Consider the following 19,631-nt stretch of genomic DNA (forward strand, 5'->3'; position numbering starts at 1 on the left):
AGAGGTGCGGGGCGCGCGGCTGGAAGCCTCGCGCCCCCGCCCGGGCCCGCCCCCATCCCGCCCGCATACAGCCCGCATCCCGCCGGGGAAGTGAGCCCAGTCCAGCGCTGCCCGTCCAGTCCTCGCCCAAGATTTAGAGCCCGCAAGTTTTGTTCTTGAGACCAGCGACTTTCGCTCCGATGAGGGAAGGAAAGCCGACCTCCGATTTGGACGTTTAAAGAGCTGGGCTTGGACTTGAGTTTCGCTCGAAACTGCCCTTGAAATGAAGCTGGACTTGGAGGTAAAGTCACTGGGAAGCTGGCCTGGGGCGGGGTTTCCCCCTCCTCTAGTATTTTAGAAACGGACGGCGACAGTGCAGCCCTAGTTTGCTGTAAGTTTCCTTCCTTTGTTACTGAGGCCCCCAGAGCTCCAGGCATAAGTGGTGTGACCAGAAACCTTTTAACAAGACCCGCCTGAGTCTGCCTTAGAGCTCCCGCTCGGAAAGGAAAAGACCATCCTAATCCGCGGCGCTGCAGAACCGGTGTCCCGTGTGGGAGGAACCGCGGCGTGCCCTGGGCGCAGGGCCCGCGAGGCCAGCACAGTCCGCCTCTTGGCGGAGCGCCCTGGGCCGGTGGTTCCGCGCGGAGTTAGTCTGTGGTCAGTTACGTGGTGAAAACACGGCTGTGCCGCGGCCGCATCTTTCCGCGGGCCGAGGCCTCTCTGGGTGGGAATGTTGGCTTCCTTTCCGGATCGCTAAATGGGGAAAGTTCTGGCCGCTCGGCGGGATACGTCTCCAGGCCACGGATGGTTCGTTCTCCATGCCGCGGCCCCGAGCTGGGCTCCCTGGGTCTCCCGCGCGGGCTCCAGGCACTGGGGGCTGCGGGCCGCCCCCTCCGCCCCGCCCCCGCCCCGCCGCGCCGCGTCGCGCCTCCTCTGCCGAGCGGCTCGCGGTCTCCGGCGCCGGAGGCTCCGAGTCTGCCCACTCCGGGCCCAGCGAGGTCTCCGGAGGGGAAGAGTGGCGAGGAGGTGAAGGCACGCTGGCCCTCGCCCGGCGGGTGGCGCCAGGACTTCAGGTGGGAACGCGCGCTCGGGCCGGGGGCGCGCGGCTGGCGTGGACACCGGCTCGGGGCCCGCCGCCCTGACCCGGACCGCACACGGCCCAGCGCCGGGAAGTCGGGAAGCCGGGAAGCCGGGGAGGCCTCTCCCACCGCGGGCCCCGGCAGCCCGCCCTCTGAAAGCGCGGCGGAGAAGGAGGCTCGTCCCCTCCCCGGAGCGCCTTTGTTCCCTCCGGCCTGCCCGCGCGAGTGGCCGGCGGCTGGGACCCAGGCCGGGCCGCCGCCCAGGTGCGGCAGGTAGGATCGGGGGCCGGGCACCTCCGGTTGGGGCGGCTTCCCGGGGCCGGCGGGTCCCCCTCCCTAAGGAGCTACGGCTTCTCGGTGGCGGGACCGGCGCGCGCGGGAGGCGCGAGGCTAACGCCGCGCCCACCAATTCGGTTGCCGGCCGGGGGCCCCAGGCTTGGGGCCACCCGCCTCCGGCTGGAGGGCTGAATTCGAGTCGAAAGCCCATGTCGGGCTGGAAAGAGGCAACCGCCAGCCTAAGAACGCTTTCGGCGAGTTACTGGCAGGGGAAATGAGGACAGGGAAGTGGGCAGGCGGGGAGACTGGAGCCGCAGATCTCCCTGGCGGGGAGGTCGTGGCCACTCTTTCCTTTGACTCTGCCTCATTTCATTTTGAATTCTAATGCGACAGAGGCAATTGCTTGCTTGGATACCATATAGGTAAAAGTAACAGTTTTCAGCTCGACTCTTGACTACACCCTGTACATTCTTGGCCAGTGTTGGTTTTCTTAGGTTATGGATCATGTTAAAGGGACACCGATGTAGTAACCGCACAGTGGCTGGTGGTGGCCTGAGGCTCGTATTTATGGTAATTATCTGATGAAAGTACGTCCATCAGAATTGGATTTGTTCCTCTGTGCCTTTATTTTGGGAAACCTTGCCTGGTCCCTGTGGGGGATGGGAGAGGAATGTGAAAAGCTGAAGTTGACCCAGAAAAGGATGATTGAAGGTAGTTGTATTAAGTGGTGGCACCGAAATGATCCCACTTTGAACTTTCTGAAGGGGTGATTAGTGATCAGCAGCTGACGTTATAACTTTCTTAAAAGAAATTTATGGTAGATTTTCTATCTGGTCACAAGTGAGGAGGTGAAAGCTGCTTTTTGGGGCCAACTCTTTGCTTTTAAAGCAAGCTAAATGCAATACCCGAAAGGTTTCCATTCTGTACTTAACCTGCTTGTCCTTCTCACTCTTCCTTCTCCTCCCGCACACGCTCTGAGTGTTGACTGAGCACTCTCTGAGGAGGAGGCTGACTCAGGCTGACCCTTCCCCGCACTGCAGGGCTCTAAGGTAGAACCAGTGTTATCACAGCAAAGGCCCAAGCCAAAGCTCAGAGCAGCTGTTCCTGAGAAAGTGGGAGATGAGGATAAGTTAGAGATGCTTATAACTGCTCTGCCCAGAGAAAACTCAGAAGGTGCAGAAGAATTTTCAAAATAAAGTGCAGGCCCTATCAAGTAAAAAATGAAACATTGTATTTCATTAAAGTGGTGATCAGTTTTCTCTTTTCATAAAAGACATTCAAATGGTGAGATTGTAAAAAAAAAAAAAAAAAAAGAAAGAAAACTGTCTAATTCTCAAAAATAGAACAGCTTGAATAATAACTCATGGGTTTTGAAATGGGTCATCTTTTAAAATGGGTCACTTTGGCTAGAATCATTGCACTTGGTGACTTTCACGTTGTAAAGGGTCAAGTTCTTTCTGAGGCCCAGTTGCACTAGAGTCTGCATTTCAGGACACAGGAGGTATCAGGAAGAAACTGGGAGAAATTCAGAAGGAAATTGTCTCTTCTCAGAATAACAAAATGTACTCCATTTAGGGGGAATTTTATATATGCTGAAGTAAATAGATCTCAGCTTTGCATTTTTATAATACATTATGCCTTTTCTGAAATATTTCCATAACCATTATTTTAATTCATTGTTAGAATAACCTTGTAAGGAGAGGAATTCATTGTATCTATGTTCCAGAAACTGAGGCACAGTAAATTACAAGAGCTCTGCCCTTTGATATCGAATCTCCGAGCCAGAACAGCGTAAATCTAGAATTACTTTCCTTACAGTATGCAATATCTAATTATTATGTATTAGTTTACATATATGTAGGGGATATAAGAATCTTTATATTTAAAGGATAAGAAACTTGATCATGTGAGATACGAGATTTGAATAAAAAAGCTATTTTTTAGAAACATTTTAATTCTACAAATTCAGATGCTGGCTTTGATATGTAACTTACTCAGATTTCTCTTCCACAGAAGGCTTTAACACTAGAAGCCAGTTCTCTACAAAAGAGAATGTTCTACCAAGTGTGTAGGCAACAAAGCCCAAAAGTTCAGGTTCAAAATACTGTTCCACAGCCTAAGATCCACCGAATATCTCAGATTTGACTCTTTTGCTCCTTTCCTATAACTTATTCTATAACTTTTTGGTAGTGCTCTAAGCAAAGTAAGTTCAAGGATGGACTCACCTAAGGTTTCCTTCTCTTACTTTAGAGGACCATATAATCTTATACCTGTGTCATCCTAATTGAATGTATTTAAAGTGCTTGTGGGAACCATGTTCTTTCCTGTCAAGAATAATGGAAGACCATTATTCCATTAATGGCCTTCCATTAATGGAATAATGGGGAACATGAGAAAGACCATATTCAGTCAATTAGGGACGATACTTCTGCCTCAACATTATTTGCAATGTGTTAAATGGCCCTTAGCCATCAGATCAGTATTTTTAAAAACTCCTACCTAGTTAATGCTTTTTGAGAAGAAGCATATTATGAGTATAGCTCAGTATTCTAAAAAGAAAAAAACCTGAAAAAAAAAATCAGCCATCCATTAACTAACCTATCCTGGTAAAGCTACACAAACAGATTCTAGAGAAAGGAAATTTGCACAGATGGAACATCTAATCTGGACTGACATTGTCAATAAGTTATCTCAAATGATCCTGAGAAAACACTGGTACATGGTTTAGAGACAAGTCGAGTTCATGTGACCAGTAAATGGAGAGGCACAGTATACATCTACTTTTGTTTGCATTTAAACACTCTCGGCTTTTTTACTCTTTCACCACCATCAGGTCCAGATTCCAGCTTGCACTGGAATATTTACTGACCCTTTGATAGAAGATCTACACCTGAAACATCTCTGAAGTCTTTTTAGCATCCTATCCTGCCCATGGCCTACTACACAGTATGTGATAAGTTAATGTTTGCTGAATTAGTTAAATATACGTATTAACCTACTTTCAGGGCTGCCCGCTGTAATGCCTAGAATAGGGCAGGCACTTAATAAATGGTGGTTAACTTAGACTAAATGTTGATCCACCAAGACAGAAACATGTTGCATATACGTCTTGTTTTACACCATCTTCTACTTTTTGTACCTCTGTGTTATAAACCCTCTATCAAGTGCTGTTTCTAAAGACAATGTCCAGAATGGGACATACGAACTGCCACTGGACAGCAGGCAGACATGGGTTATATCGTCATCCTGTTTCTGAATCCTGTTTTTTCTTATTAGTATTCAACCACAGCTAACCTTTCTGATCTCCTTTTTTCCGTCTTTTCCCTTTACCCTAACTTCTAGCCAAACTAAGTGATTTGACATTTCCTCACTCAAGCCACAACTTTTTCTCTTATGTGCTTAAAAAAAATTCCTGCGTAGTGTCTCTTGGAATGTCTCATTCCCTGCTCCCTCCACTTCACCTTTTTTTGTTTGTTTGTTTGTTTTTTTGGTTTTTTTTTTTGAGACAGAGTCTTGCTCTGTTGCCAGGCTGGAGTGCAATGGCACCATCTCGGCTCACTGCAACCTCCGCCTCCTGGGTTCAAGCAATTTTCCTGCTTCAGCCTCCCGAGTAGCCGGGATTACAGGCATGCTCCACCACACTCAGCTAATTTTTGTGTTTTTAGTAGAGATGGGGTTTCACCATGTTAGCCAGGATGGTCTCGATCTCCTGACCTCCTGATCCGCCCACCTCTGCCTCCCAAAGTGCTGGGATTACAGGTGTGAGCCACCGCACCCGGCCCACTTCACCCTTTTAAGCCAGCTGAAATGCTGCTTGCCCTACTCTTCCCTTCTCCTTTTCTTTCTCCCATCCAAGTATTAACCAGGCCCAACCCTGCTTAGCTTCTGAGATCAGCCAGGATCAGGTGCATTCGGGGGGTATGGCTGTAGACTTCTCTTTCTGAGCTGTGTCTTCCTCCTTTCCTCTCCAAACCCACATTTGAATTCTGTTCTAGCTCCTGCTCATTTGCCACCTCTCCCACAAAGCCTTCCCCAGTTTCCATCTTCTCCCTGCTTCCCTCATCTCAGAGGAAAGCTCTTCATTCACAGAGCACCTGGTTTGGCGTCTATAGTTTGTTGTCACTCGGTATCCTTGGGAAATTAGTCCCAGGACACCACCCTCCCCCCCGATATCCATGCATGCTCAAGTCCCTTATATAAAATGGTACAGCATTTATATATAACCTATGCAATATTCCCATGTACTTATTTTTTTATTTTTATGTTTTTAAAGATGGGTCTCACTCTGTTGCCCAGGCTGGAGTGCAGAGGCATGTAGCCTTCAGCTCCTGAGCTCAAATGGTCCTCCTGCCTCCGCCTCCCAAGTAGTTGGGATTATAAGTATTATAAGTATGAGCTACCACACCTGGCCCATGTACTTTAAATCATCTCTAGATTACTTATAATACCTAATGCAACGTAAATGCTATGTAAACAATTGTTACACAGTATTGTTTAGTGCATAATGACAAGAAAAAAATGTGCATGTTCAGTACAGACACAACCATACATTTTTTTTTCAAATGTTTTTGATCTGTAGTTGGTTGAATCGGAGGATGCAGAACCCATGAATGTACAGGGCTGACCGCATATGGGTTTCTAATAACAGATTCGTGGATGAAGCCTACCGAACATAATGCAACATTTCAAATGTATCTTAGTCAGTTTTTCTGGGGCAAAGCCAGCCTAACAAATCTCAAGAATGTTTGAAAAATTCTAGCTTGAGTGAACGTTGTTCTTCTAGTGACTCAAATAAAGCAGTCATTGTGTCTGAGGAGTCCTAGTGGGGTGGCAGGGGTGGGGTTGGGAGTAGTGGCTATTTGTAGCATGTTTTATATCACATTGAAGGGCTGGGTATGCATTTTAGGCAATGCTTTTATTGATAGGAGAACTTGTATTTTTTATTCATCTACCCTGTGATGGATAACTGGTTTACATCTCTTCATCAGGTTTACTTCTTATGTGTCATTTTATGAGCTGACTTTGAATATATCTTCAGATTTTCCCTGCCTTTACACATGAAAACGGTTTTGATACAGCTTTTTCATTAGAGAATGGCAGCTTTTCCAGGCCAGGGTGTCTGTGTCTGACTCCTCACCTTTCATTTTACTCCACCCCACCTCTTTTTATCCCCCTCCTGCGACTTTGGATCTCCATCCTTGGAGTCCCTGAATCCTTTTTGTGGATGAAAGACTACACCCAAAGGACAGAGACTGATGAGGTCACTTCTGCCCACTGTCTAGTACTACTGAGACGGAGAAGAGGAAGGAGGGAAGACTGAAATGGAAGATTTGAAAAAGAGTATGTTAGTAAAGGAAGTAAGAACAGTGCTAACAAAATGCAGCAAAACAGAAATGACTTGACACTTCTGGCAGTGAAGCAAATTCTCATCCATCTTGGGTTGCTTCTCTTGACCCTGCCCACCTGCTCCCCTGCCCTCCCCTCCTGATGAGAACTGCAGGAACACCTGTGCCCATGCCAGGGAGAAAGGGCAGGTGAGGAACACAGGGATGGAGCTGGGACTCACAAGCTGCTCTAAGCTGCCACAGGGTCTGGAATTTGTTGACATTACATGGTTAACTGGGTATCTTGGTGCCTCAGTATCTTCTGCAAAATGTGGAGGGAGATCCTTTCTTCCTCAAAGGTTGTTGTAAGGCTTAAAGAGCTACCGTATTTGTAAGGCAGCTGGAACAGGGCCTGGTGTATAGTGGACATAGCCATGGTAGTAACTGTTGCTAGACTGGGTAAAAGGAGAAGTTTCTTAAGTAGGCAAGAAAAAAACTGAGGAGTTATATTTAAAACAGCAAGCACCCGTGTCAGCCCAAACAGGTGTGTTGCAAGAGTGAGCACAGAGGGCCAAGCTCAGAAAAGCGAGCGTTTGGCCTCTCTGAGACCTCCTTTATATGTCAGCTTTTTTATTTGTTTCAAATTTTGCATAATCAAACTGGTTACTGGGAATTATTGAGTTCATATAACTTCCCTAAAATCTAAGAATAATCTATAATCCCATGCCACCAGTCCTGTTAATAAAGACTTAGGGTCTGTCTTTACCCATTTGTTCATTTGAAATTCCCGTCTTTACTTCCCCCATAACCAGGAAACAGATCTACACCCATGTTTAACTTATAAAGAGATATAACTGAGTTTACATAGGTGGAGATCTTGTACCTGGATTCCCATTGTAGGGTTTATTACCCAACTTCCCCCTCTGTCCCAAAGCCATGATTGCCAAAGTGGAATTTAAAGTCTTTGGACTAACACTGAATCAAGAACTAACTCTATAAATGTATTCTGTGCAGAAGGATAAGAATTCCAAATGGCTTCTAATTTTTGCCCATGGCTTGAAATAAAGTTTCATATAGCTAAAGTCCCAGCACAAAAACACTTGAAGACAGCCATTAGGTAGAATTTTTTTCTTTTTTAGAGGTCTTATATTGGAAATATAACAGTTGTAAAGATATCTAATGTTTCACCTTAAAATGTGAGTTATAAATTCAAATTTCACATTGCCTCCTTCCTCCTTGAGCAAACAGACTAGGCAATTAGTACCAAATAGTAACTAGTTAGATTTCTTAACACCAATTATTGTAAGTAATTAAGAAGAAATCTAGGAATATCAAATTATAGCTTTTCCAGTAAATCTGGGGCTTTTTATTCCTGATCTCTCTCAACAAGGCAGCTTGGCTTCTGAAGATTGGTCCTAGCTATACTTAACAGGAAACAGATGACAAGAAGAAGCCAGGAAAAAAAACTTGGAATGTAGAACAAAATGCAGCATAAAGATGGTACAGAAGATTTTATCTTTCTTTCCTTTAGTTATGTGTGGACAGGAACTAAAAACTCTCCCACATGGAACTTTATTAAGTAATAAAAGTTTAAACGTAAAAGATATAAAGGAATGAGGATATAAAGGAATTTTTTTAAAAACTGTGACTCACTGGAGGAGCCTTATATATTCCTACTTTATAAGCATGTCACTTTTAAAGGGATCATTATAGTTTCATGACTCATGGGGATATTCCAAATATTAAATTGATTTTTTAAATGAAGAAAATTATCAGTTCAGTCTTGTTTTCTATGTAGGTTTCACTACAGTATTTTATTTCCCCAGCAAGGAAAAAACCAGAGCTAGAACAGAATGATTAAATTTCTTAGTTTTCTTCTAATCTGTTAGTCTTTCCATTCAATTATACTGCCTTCTTATATAGAATTTCTGGGTTTGTTCTTGTTTTGGCAACAATTGAAGTAAGAGAGGATGATTTTATGGTGGAGGTTTGATCCCATTCTAGATTGGTGTTTTTCAGCTATGTAGAACACAATCCATTCATGGTTCAGACAACCGTTTTAGGAGGTTTTTATGTCCAGCATTTAAAAAAAAAAAGAATAGAAGTGGGCATTCATATATATATATGTATATATATATATATGAATATTTATTAAGTAATAAAAGTTTAAAAGATATAAGGGAATGAGGAATATATATATATTATGTATATTATATATTTTATATATTATATATAATATATATTTTATACATAATATATATTATATATTTTATACATAATATATATTATATATTTTATATATAATATATAATATATATTTTATATATAATATATAATATATATTATATAATATACAATATATATTATATATTATATAATATATATTATATATAATATACAATATATATTATATATTATATAATATATATTTTATATATTATATATTGTATATTTTATATATTGTATATAAAATATATATTTTATATATAATATATAATATATATTTTATATATATTTTATATATAATATATATAATATATATATTATATATATTTTATATATAGATACACACACCAAATTAAAGTGTCATAAAACAATACTAATTCTTACTAAGGATTAGTATTGTTTTATGATAGTTTATTATATACACTAAGCATTAGTCTTGTTTTATGATACTTTAGGTTGGTATACATACGTATACTAAGAATGCAGACATGTCCATGGAAGTCGGCAATATTCAGCCCCCAGCAGGCCCCAGTCAGCAGGATAGGGATTAGGGGAGTCAGGTGAGGCAGGGCTGTATAACTGCAGGGTTGGAGCCTGTCTTGGTTTACAGTTTTGACATTTTGTTCATTGTGGATTTTTTTCAGTAACTGATTTTTTAAAAATATTGCATCAAAATATTATACTGACTACGGAGTTTTTGATACCCCCTTAAATTGTGCACCTAAAGTAAGTGGCTCCCTTTTCTCCCCCTAGTCCCGGCCCGATCAGTGTGTTTTACAGAGGGAATGGTGAGTGTTGGGAAACTAGGGAGCCCATGAGGAGGCGGCCCACAAGGGGAGGAGGAGCTGATGGTGTGTCTGATGTCTCCTCCTTTCTCTAGGAAGCAGACAGGAGGTGAAGTCTTCAGGGTGAGGGGACAGAGCCTGGGAGGGGGAGATTTAGCATGGCCGCTGAAGAGACTGGGAAAGGGAGAAGGTCCAGGACAACAGTCACGTAGCACTGAAAACTGCCCAAAGCTAGATAGTGCCATTTGTGGTGACGCTGCCTGCCTGGTAAGTTCCATATCCCCAGCAGCCCTGGAGGTGTCATAGGAACAGGAAGATGGGAGGGCGCTGGGGTCTGGGGTTGTTGGGGTGGGAGGGCAAAGGTGTCCAATGATTCTGCATCTGAGACAGGGAGGTGTGTGAGGAAGAAAGGTCAGGAGACCGCTGGGCGGGGTGGGGTGGCAGAAGGTCCTCTATGAATATTTAGAAGTTGCAGCTGAGGAGTGAGTGTACTATAGAGTGAGTATCCTGGAATTTGAGGTCTCAGAAGAAATGCAGTTCCCAACTTCCTGGCTGATAAGCTGTCTTGAGTGTTGGGAGATAACATGATCAAAATGGTATACACACCATAAGGTTTCCTTAGACTTGAGTGTGGTGTAAGTCTACTGAATAAAATGCAGAAATACAGTTCACTGTTGCTTTTCTTCCTGGAAATTGCCCTCCCCAACCTCAAACCAGCCCCCAAGTGGGGCAGGGTCCATCTTTAGACCCTCCTGTAGCACCCAGCACAACCCTAACCATACGGTCAATGTCTCTCTTCCCCACTCAGAGCTCCAAGACCAGGGCCTTGTTTGTCCTGTTACCCACTCTACCCATTTGTTAACCCCATCTTAATTTTCTGATGAACGAGCCCTTTTTTCGTTGACTCCTCCTTTCTCTCCTTCTCCGGAGTTTATTTTTCCTCCAGGCCCATTGCTCTCTCTCCACCTAGGGAGCTTATCCACATTCATGAAATTAGTCATCTTCATGCTCAGAGTACCCACCTGGATCTCTCCAGTCCTGTCTAACTCATCTTAGATTATTACCCTCTGGACATCTGTACCTTCTTGTCTCTCCATTGCCTCGAACTCAATGCGAGTCTAAAATCAAATGCAATCCCCTTCACTCCCAACTCAGGAAACCAGTTTTCCCTCCCTTGTTGGTAATGCTTGAAATTAGCTCTCACTTCTCCTCTCTTCCTCCTTTACTCCCCATCCCAGTCATTCATCAGGTCCTGCTAGGTCTTTGTTTTTCTTGAAGGGGCCTCCTTTATGCCTTCCTTCCCTCCCCACTTCCACCACCCTCGACTAGGCCTTCCCCACCTCATCCAGCAGCAGTATGAGCCCCTGAGAAACCAGCGTCCTGATCTTCAGGCATTCTGCATTTCACCCCACACCACCATTGCCAGTTTAATCCCTCTTGCTCAAACTTAGTAAATACTGAGCAAGGGAGTTACCATAACAAACAAAACCAGAAATTTCTATGACTTCCTGCTGCTCTCTGTACCCCCCTAAGACTCCTCTACCTGGTTTTCAAGGTTCTCCATAAGCAGGTTCCCACCTCTCTGCTTTCAAATCTTCTATCTGCCATATGCAGTTCTTGCCTGAAACAAAGATTGTTCCTACTCCTGCAGCCACCTAAATCCTAGTCATCCTCAGGCCCTCCTAAAATCCTGACTAATCCAACCCCCACCGATTTCTCTACTAGTCCCAGAGACTCTCCTCTTGTGCCTGGGGTTGGTATCATGCAGATTAGTGCTGACACACTCTACCTTACCAGGATTTGCCCGTTGTTGTCTGTGGGAACTATGCTTTCATCTGGGAACTGCGAGTCTTGTCACAAATAGAGTGTAAATGCTTTGAGATTGGAGACTGTAAAATACTTCTTCATGATCTCCCACTGTGTCTGGTGTAAGAACCCGCAGAGTAAATACTCATATACTTGTAGGATTAATTGAAACACTGGAGACTGAGGTTGTTTAACTTGTACTTAAAAGTGTGGACCTCCCCATATTGATTAACACTTCAAAATGGATAGCAGGTTTCACATATTATCTCAGCACCACAAAAGAAATGAGTTGACAGCAGGGGTAAGGTTTACAAAAATCAGGGATTATTGCAGGGAAACTTGTAGCCTTTGGGTGTGCTAACTAGTTTTTTCCCAAAAAGTTTAAAGCGCTCTCTTGTGAAAGAATATTCTTATGAGTAACTGAGGGGCACGGCTCATAGACTGAAAAGTATTTGGGGTCTATCACCTCTTTTCTGATGTTCCTACTTCTATTCTTTATTCTTCTGACTACCTCTATTAGAAAAGATAATACTAAGAATACCTGTCCCTTCTTCTCAGTCCAAATAGAAGCAAACCCAGGTTGTACTTGCGATATCTGCACATTTTCTTCTAAGCAATTCTTTGTCCTCTTCTCTCCCATGCTTTTCTATTTCCTATTTTCAGTAGGCTCTAAAGTCATTTATAATTTTTACTGCTCCTCGGTGACATTACATGGATATTCATCCCTGATTTGCAGATTAAAGCACCGAATCAGTGAGGTGAGGGTTGCCCAAGGTTACACAATAAATCTGGCCCCAAACAGGGGTAACCCTTGAGTTTCTAGCCTGTTGATTGGCCACTGACCCGTGCTGCAGGCACACAAAGGAAGCTGCACCCACAGCAGTCTGTTGTGGATGGTTGCTGAGCTTCGCATTCGGCATTGGGCTTGCTTTGTTTCCTGCCAGGCCCAGCATTTTCTTCTACCAGATCGGCCTGCTTGTGGGCTTCTTCCTAGGTCCTCCCCTGCACTCTGAATAGGAAAGCTGGAAGCTGTGCTTCAGAGAAGCTTTAAGACGCTGTAAGAAACCAGAAGAGTGAGCGCCAGTTGTATGTGCGTGGTCTCCATCCGCAAAGCCGGAGCTGGGCGCAACAGTGTTGACGTGTAATTGATGAATTTAGCGGAGGCAGGCCGGGGGAGGGCAGTGCTTTTGATTTAGGCTGGGAAAGGCCTCCTAGTGACTATGTTCAATTTGGAGGAATTCAGATGTTCTTTTGTTATACAAGTGAAGCTGTGTAATACAAATGAGGAGTTTTACCTTTCCTAAATCTTCCCCTTATCATTCCAGTATTATCAGTGAGATCTGGTTGTGATTTATGTAAATGGTGGCTAAAAAATTCAAACTACTGAGGGGGAGAATTCTCATTTTAGACCTTCACATGCTGTGCTGAACTAAATAAGTAGCGTGGGATGTTGGCTTTGTGACAGGTCTTTTGTCATTTTTCAGAAAGCATTTTGACTTGATGTCAATTTGGAACAGCTGAAAAAATGCAGGAAAATAAGATAAATACATACATATTGAGGGTGGGGACAAAATGAATGTTCTGAACCAGCTGCCGGCTTACAGTAGCCATATAAGCAGTAGCAGCAATGCACCAACCTGGTGAGTAATAGGCCTGATTCACTGGAGAGATACTAGAACCTTTAATGAGTCAGATAGATGCACAATGGGTGTGGGAGCAGTTGGACTTGTAGGCAGGAAGTCTAGCAAGAAGCTCAGACTTGCAAACAACTGTAGGACATGCAAAGCAAGCTGGCATTGGAGCTTGCTGGGCACAGCTGCTCGGGAATAGGCAGCTGGTTTTCCCTTTGATCCCTGAGATTCCAAATGTTACTTTCCTCTTTGTTCCCTTCCCAGGGTCAATTAGAGTAGAAACTGCAGATGCTTTTCAGTTGAGAATTTTCCTAGAATTCTTAAAAATGTGTATGTTGGCTTAAAATCTGCCATCAAGAATTCTGTTGCCTTGCTTTAAGCCTCCAGTTCCTTCCAGATGTATTGTGGAGGAGGCCAGAGGGCCCTTGCTTTGGGGCTTCAGAGGATGGTCGTTATCTGGGTGAGCACTGTGGAAAGACTGAGAGAGCAACTGAGAGAAAGTAGGCCCTGAATGAAAGTGATTTCGCAAAGTTTAGGCAGATGCCGCCATCAGAAACTGATATTTTCTGACGTCTTTCTCACCTTCCTCTAGAGCAGTCAGTCCAGAAATGACCAGCCTGTCCAAAGGGGGAAATTACTGATACTGATCTGTTCCTTAGAGCAGTGTTTCAGTCTTTTTTTTTTTTCTGAGATGGAATCTCATCCTGTCACCCAGGCTGGAGTGCAGTGGCATGATCTCGGCTCAGTGCAACCTCCACCTTCCTGATTCAAGTGATTCTCCTGCCTCAGGCTCCCAAGTAGCTGGAATTACAGGTGTGCACCACCACACCCGGCTAATTTTTGTATTTCTTATAGAGATGGGGTTTCACCATGTTGCCAGGCTGGTCTCAAACTCCTGACCTCAAGTGATCCTCCTGCCTCGGCCTCCCAAAGTGCTGGGATTACAGGCATGAGCCACCATTCCTGGCCTTCAGCCTTTGTGATGTTAAAGCACAGTAACACATTTCCCATTACACCCCTGAACACACACACACATAAAACCTCAAAGTTTCACAAAATGATACTTGCTCTTACTTTCAGTACACTCTGCATTTAAAAAAAAAAAAAATTGCTGGTTGTGGCTTCCTAAGTGGTGTGTGCAGTTTTCAAATCAATGCCCTTGGCGATAAAGTGTGCCCTATACTGATTATCTCTGGACAAAGTCTGAATGGGGCTTGGCTCTAATCTCTAGTCCTCACTGGACATTTTACCTACCTGGCCTTTGCTTCCACCCTGATGTGGAGTGATCATGGGGGTGGGAAATATAGCTGGATCCGAAAGCTCTGAAGTGGGGATGGAGGTGTCACAGCTGAGGCTAGGCCCAATCTGCAGGGCACTCAGTGTGTACAGTTGGTTTTCTATCAGGGGTCAACCGGCGGGGGGACTTGAGGACAGATCTCTGGGCACAGAGCAGGGCCTTTGCCCTGGGGCTTGCTATGTGGCTCAGCCTACACAGCTCTCTCCCTGTCAGTCCTGTCCAAAGCCCAGGAAACTAATGTACCACCCCTGAGGAAGAGAGCCTACCTTTCCATCCAAGGAAGTGTTTTACCTGTGGTAAGCACTGGGTACAGAATCCTTGAGGAAGGAGGGTGCTGTGTCCCAGTTGTGGAAGAAAAGAGGACCTGGGGTAAGCAGCCATGGCATGGACCTCATCCGAGGTGGCACCTGGCCAGGGTCCTGACCCCCAATCCTTCCCCAGTAACCATCACTTTGAGTAAACGGTGGCTCCACCCCCAGCATGGTTCTTTGCACCAACATTTGGGGAATGCCTACCGGGGGTCACACACTGACCTGGATGCTGAGTGTAGGGTGTCTACAACATCGTGCCTAAAAAGTCTCTGTATGGGGCTATAAGAAGGTGCTGGGGCAATACAGATGAGATGAGAAGCATCTTTCAGGGAATGGGTTGATCCCAATTCAGGCTTCCCAGAGAAGGATGTCTGTAGACTTCATATTAGCAAGGGAGGTAGGGTAGCCAGGCCACAGGACTGCTGGTGTAAAGACCAGGGCATATGAAATGGCAAGTGTGACTGTGCTTTCAGCCAATAATTTGGTATTGTCAAATGATGGGAACAAATAGCTGGAGAGGCAGATCCTAAAGGGTCCTGTGGGCCAGGCTAGACTTCATCTTGTCACTAACTAATGGAGACGCTCTGAAGGAGTTAAAAGAGCTCAGTTCGTCTCGTGGTTAAATCCAAGTTTTACAAAGGTCACGCTGACTGTAAAGCGGAAGGTGGGTTGGCCAGGGGATCATCTAGTCTGGGTGAGAAGTGATGATAACATGAAGGGGTGAAGAGAGATTTAGAAGAAGTGATTCACAGGATTAAACATTTAGATAATGGAAGTGGAGGAAATGTTGGGGGGGGGGTTCCAGATTTCAGGCATAGATGAAAGAAGTGCAGTTAGGCACAAATAAAGAGAAACAGGAATAGCAGGTTTTAGGGGAGAAGATAACAGAATGGGTGAGAAATGACACTTGAGTACCCTAGTGTGCTAGGTAATGATCTGTCTACTTCCCTTCATTTATCATGTATATTCCCATTTAACTTGCATAAAGACTTTGAGTTAAACAGTCTTACCCCAATTTGTCAAATTTCTGCATTAGATGCATAATATAGTACAAGAAACCATAAGTGGCTGAGGCAGCATTGGTGTTCAAATTGCCTGACTACAAAGGCAGTGCTTGTTGGCTACATTCTGTTGCTTCCCAGTTTAGAACATGTTACATTGAGGCGCCTGTTGCATTTCCAAATAAAAAAGTACAGAAAGAAGGTGGCTGTATAAATCTGGGGGTCACAAAGTAATTTTGATTATTGAGAGTTTGCTTTCAAGGAGCAAATTGTGACTCCTTGATTATGAACCTTAATTAAAAAAAAAGAAAGAAAAAAAAGTCTTACTCTTCTTCCTGCCTTGTCTGGGGCAAGCCCGAATGGGTTTTTACTGCTGTGAATTTTCTTTTCATTGAAGATTTTGCCTTGATCTATGTATCTACTTTCATCCTGACCATATTCAAGTCAGTATATTCATGAATGTACCCATTTGTGAAATTTGAACTTAAGTATACACGATTATAGCCATTTGGGAAGCTTTTTTTTTTTTTTTTTTTTTTAAGAGTAGGAGTAGAAAAAGGTCTCTGTACTCTGAATGGGAAGACAGTGTAAAGCAACTTTTTCCCTTTTCCTGTCCTCCTGTAAAAAAAATAAACAGCCGTATGCCTCTGCTAAATACTAACTGCCTCATCACCTTTTGTGCAGATCGGGCAGGTTACATTTGGTTTTAAGGAATTAGGAATATGTTTCTTTCTGGCACCTTAGTAACCCACGCGATTGTGATTCTTTTCTCTTCTTGACTCTGATAGGTGGCATGGAATGTTCACATGGGTGAGCCGCATGAGGCCGCCCACCACGCTTCCTGAAGGATGCCCGTGTGGAAGAATTTTGACGTGCCAGTGTCCTCGTTCTACCGGGTGTTCCATTCTTTCGCAATCTCAGAAAAATGGGACTAAAAGAAACTATTTTGTAAAATAAGAAGACTGTTTCCCATTTTTAATGACCAACATGTATTAAGATGGACACCTATTCTACAAAATACGAAGTTCTATGGTCTCGAAGAAGCAAGTGCCTGTTTAAAACTGATCCTAAATAAAAACAGACTTGAGTGGATATGAGAATGTTGGTTAGTGGCAGAAGAGTAAAAAAATGGCAGTTAATTATTCAGTTATTTGCTACTTGTTTTATAGCGAGCCTCATGTTTTTTTGGGAACCGATCGATAATCACATTGTGAGCCATATGAAGTCATATTCTTACAGATACCTCATAAATAGCTATGACTTTGTGAATGATACCCTGTCTCTTAAGCACACCTCAGCTGGGCCTCGCTACCAATACTTGATTAACCACAAGGAAAAGTGTCAAGCTCAAGACGTCCTCCTTTTACTGTTTGTAAAAACTGCTCCTGAAAACTATGATCGACGTTCCGCAATTAGAAGGACGTGGGGCAATGAAAATTATGTTCGGTCTCAGCTGAATGCCAACATCAAAACTCTGTTTGCCTTAGGAACTCCTAATCCACTGGAGAGAGAAGAACGACAAAGAAAACTGGTTTGGGAAGATCAAATGTACAATGATATAATTCAGCAAGGCTTTGTTGATTCTTTCTACAATCTTACTCTGAAATTACTTATGCAGTTCAGTTGGGCAAATACCTATTGTCCACATGCCAAATTTCTTATGACTGCTGATGATGACATATTTATTCACATGCCAAATCTGATTGAATACCTTCAAAGTTTAGAACAAATTGGTGTTCAAGACTTTTGGATTGGTCGTGTTCATCGTGGTGCCCCTCCCGTTAGAGATAAAAGCAGCAAATACTACGTGTCCTATGAAATGTACCAGTGGCCAGCTTACCCTGACTACACAGCTGGAGCTGCCTATGTAATCTCCGGTGATGTAGCTGCCAAAGTCTATGAGGCGTCGCAGACACTTAATTCTAGTCTTTACATAGACGATGTGTTCATGGGCCTCTGTGCCAATAAAATAGGGATAGTACCACAGTACCATGTGTTTTTTTCTGGAGAGGGTAAAACTCCTTATCATCCCTGCATCTATGAAAAAATGATGACATCTCATGGACACTTAGAAGATCTCCAGGACCTTTGGAAGAATGCTACAGATCCTAAAGTAAAAACCATTTCCAAAGGTTTTTTTGGTCAAATATACTGCAGATTCATGAAGATAATTCTCCTTTGTAAAATTAGCTATGTGGACACATATCCTTGTAGGGCTGCGTTTATCTAATAGTACTTGAATGTTGTATGTTTTCACTGTCACTGAGTCAAACCTGGATAAAAAAAACCTTTAAATGTTTGTCTATACCCTAAGTAAAAGGAGGATGAAAGACAAATATTTTGAAAGCCTAGTCCATCAGAATGTTTCTTTGATTCTAGAAACTGTTTAATATCACTTATCTACTTCATTGCCTAAATTCATTTCAAAGCATTCGTATTTAGAAAAGGTTTATATTATTAGTGAAAACAAAACTAAAGGGAAGTTCAAGTTCTCATGTAATGCCACATATATACTTGAGGTGTAGAGATGTTATTAAGAAGTCTTGATGTTAGAATAATTGCTTTTGGAAAATACCAAATGAACGTATAGTACATTTCAAGGAAATGAATATATTGTTAGACCAGGTAAGCGAGTTTATTTTCATTAAAGAGCACTTGGTGGAGGCGGTAGGGGCAGGGAAAGGTCAGCATAGGAGAGAAAGTTCATGACTCTGGTAAAAGAAAGTCTCTTGTTCTTAAGAGGAGATGTAGAAAAATGTGTACAATGTTATTATAAATAGACAAATCACTTCTTACCACCCCCGTGTAGCTACTGGTGTTGGAGTCATTAAAATACCTTTTTTTGCATCTTTTTTTCAAAGTTTAATGCGAACTTTGAGAAAAGTGATTAATGTTGCCCTAATACTTTATATGTTTTTAATGGATTTTTAAGTATTAGAAAATGACACATAACATGGGCAGCTGGTTGCTCATAGGGTCCTTCTCTAGGGAGAAACCATTGTTAAATAAGCTGATTTTAATGAAGTTTTCAACTGGTTTTTAAATATTCGATATTGGTCTGTGTTTAAGGTTGTTATTTGAATGTAATTTACATAGAGGAATATAATAATGGAGAGACTTCAAATGTAAAGACAGAACATTACAAGCTTAATGTCTCCATAATTTTATAAAATGAAATTTTAGTGTCTTAAATCATTGTACTGATTACTAAAATTAACCCACTCCTCCCCAACAAGGTCTTATAAACCACAGCACTTTGTTCCAAGTTCAGAGTTTTAAATTGAGAGCACTAAACATCAAAGTTATAATATCTAAAACAATTTATTTTTCATCAAATAACTGTCAGAGGTGATCTTTATTTTCTAAATATTTCAAACTTGAAAACAGAGTAAAAAAGTGATAGAAAAGTTGCCAGCTTGGGGTTTAAAGCATTTTTAAAGCTGCATGTTCCTTGTAATCAAAGAGATGTGTCTGAGATCTAATAAAGTAAGTTACATTTATTTTACAAAGCAGGATAAAAATGTGGCTATAATACACACTACCTCCCTTCACTACAGAAAGAATTAGGTGGTGTCTACTGCTAGGGAGATTATATGAAGGCCAAAATAATGACTTCAGCAAAAGTGGCTGAACTCACTCTAAGACCTTTGACTGCAGAGGCACCTGTTAGGGAAAATAAGATGTCTCATATAATAAGGTAATGTCAGAAACATGCAAAACAAAACTAAAAAAGATTTCTCAGTATACACAACTGGATGATGATACTTACAATTTTTAACAGGTAGCTTTTTAATGTTTACAGAAATTTTAGTTTTTTTCTATTTTGAAATTTGAGGCTTGTTTACATTGCTTAGATAATTTAGTATTTTTAACTAATGTCAAAACTACAGTGTCAAACATTCTAGGTTGTAGTTAC

General features: G+C 42.8%; 2 protein-coding genes across 7 annotated transcripts in view; one reads left to right on the top strand and one right to left on the bottom strand.

The window, feature by feature from the left end:
- Positions 1-19,631, bottom strand: part of MCF2L2 (MCF.2 cell line derived transforming sequence-like 2) — a 246,513-nt gene that overhangs the window by 73,621 nt on the left and 153,261 nt on the right. The gene's annotated exons all lie outside the window — the stretch shown is intronic.
- Positions 239-18,500, top strand: B3GNT5 (UDP-GlcNAc:betaGal beta-1,3-N-acetylglucosaminyltransferase 5). 3 transcript variants are annotated; one of them, XM_063621829.1, is made up of 3 exons: positions 1,542-1,592; positions 4,168-4,280; positions 16,504-18,500. In XM_063621829.1, the coding sequence occupies exon 3, from the start codon at positions 16,809-16,811 to the stop codon at positions 17,943-17,945; it is 1,137 nt and encodes a 378-aa protein (XP_063477899.1). In that variant the 5' UTR covers positions 1,542-1,592; positions 4,168-4,280; positions 16,504-16,808; the 3' UTR covers positions 17,946-18,500. The 3 variants fall into 3 exon arrangements, with proteins under 3 accessions (XP_063477900.1, XP_063477898.1, XP_063477899.1); XM_063621830.1 differs by lacking the exons at positions 1,542-1,592; positions 4,168-4,280 and adding an exon at positions 239-280; XM_063621828.1 differs by lacking the exon at positions 4,168-4,280 and having other exon boundaries at positions 1,466-1,904.

Source organism: Symphalangus syndactylus, chromosome 17 (genome assembly GCF_028878055.3).
Source record: "Symphalangus syndactylus isolate Jambi chromosome 17, NHGRI_mSymSyn1-v2.1_pri, whole genome shotgun sequence".
Classification (NCBI taxonomy): Eukaryota; Metazoa; Chordata; class Mammalia; order Primates; family Hylobatidae; genus Symphalangus; species Symphalangus syndactylus.

Bases quoted from the DNA above. Each gene is read 5' to 3' on its own strand.
- B3GNT5 (XM_063621830.1), top strand. From the start codon at position 16,809: ATGAGAATGTTGGTTAGTGGCAGAAGAGTAAAAAAATGGCAGTTAATT.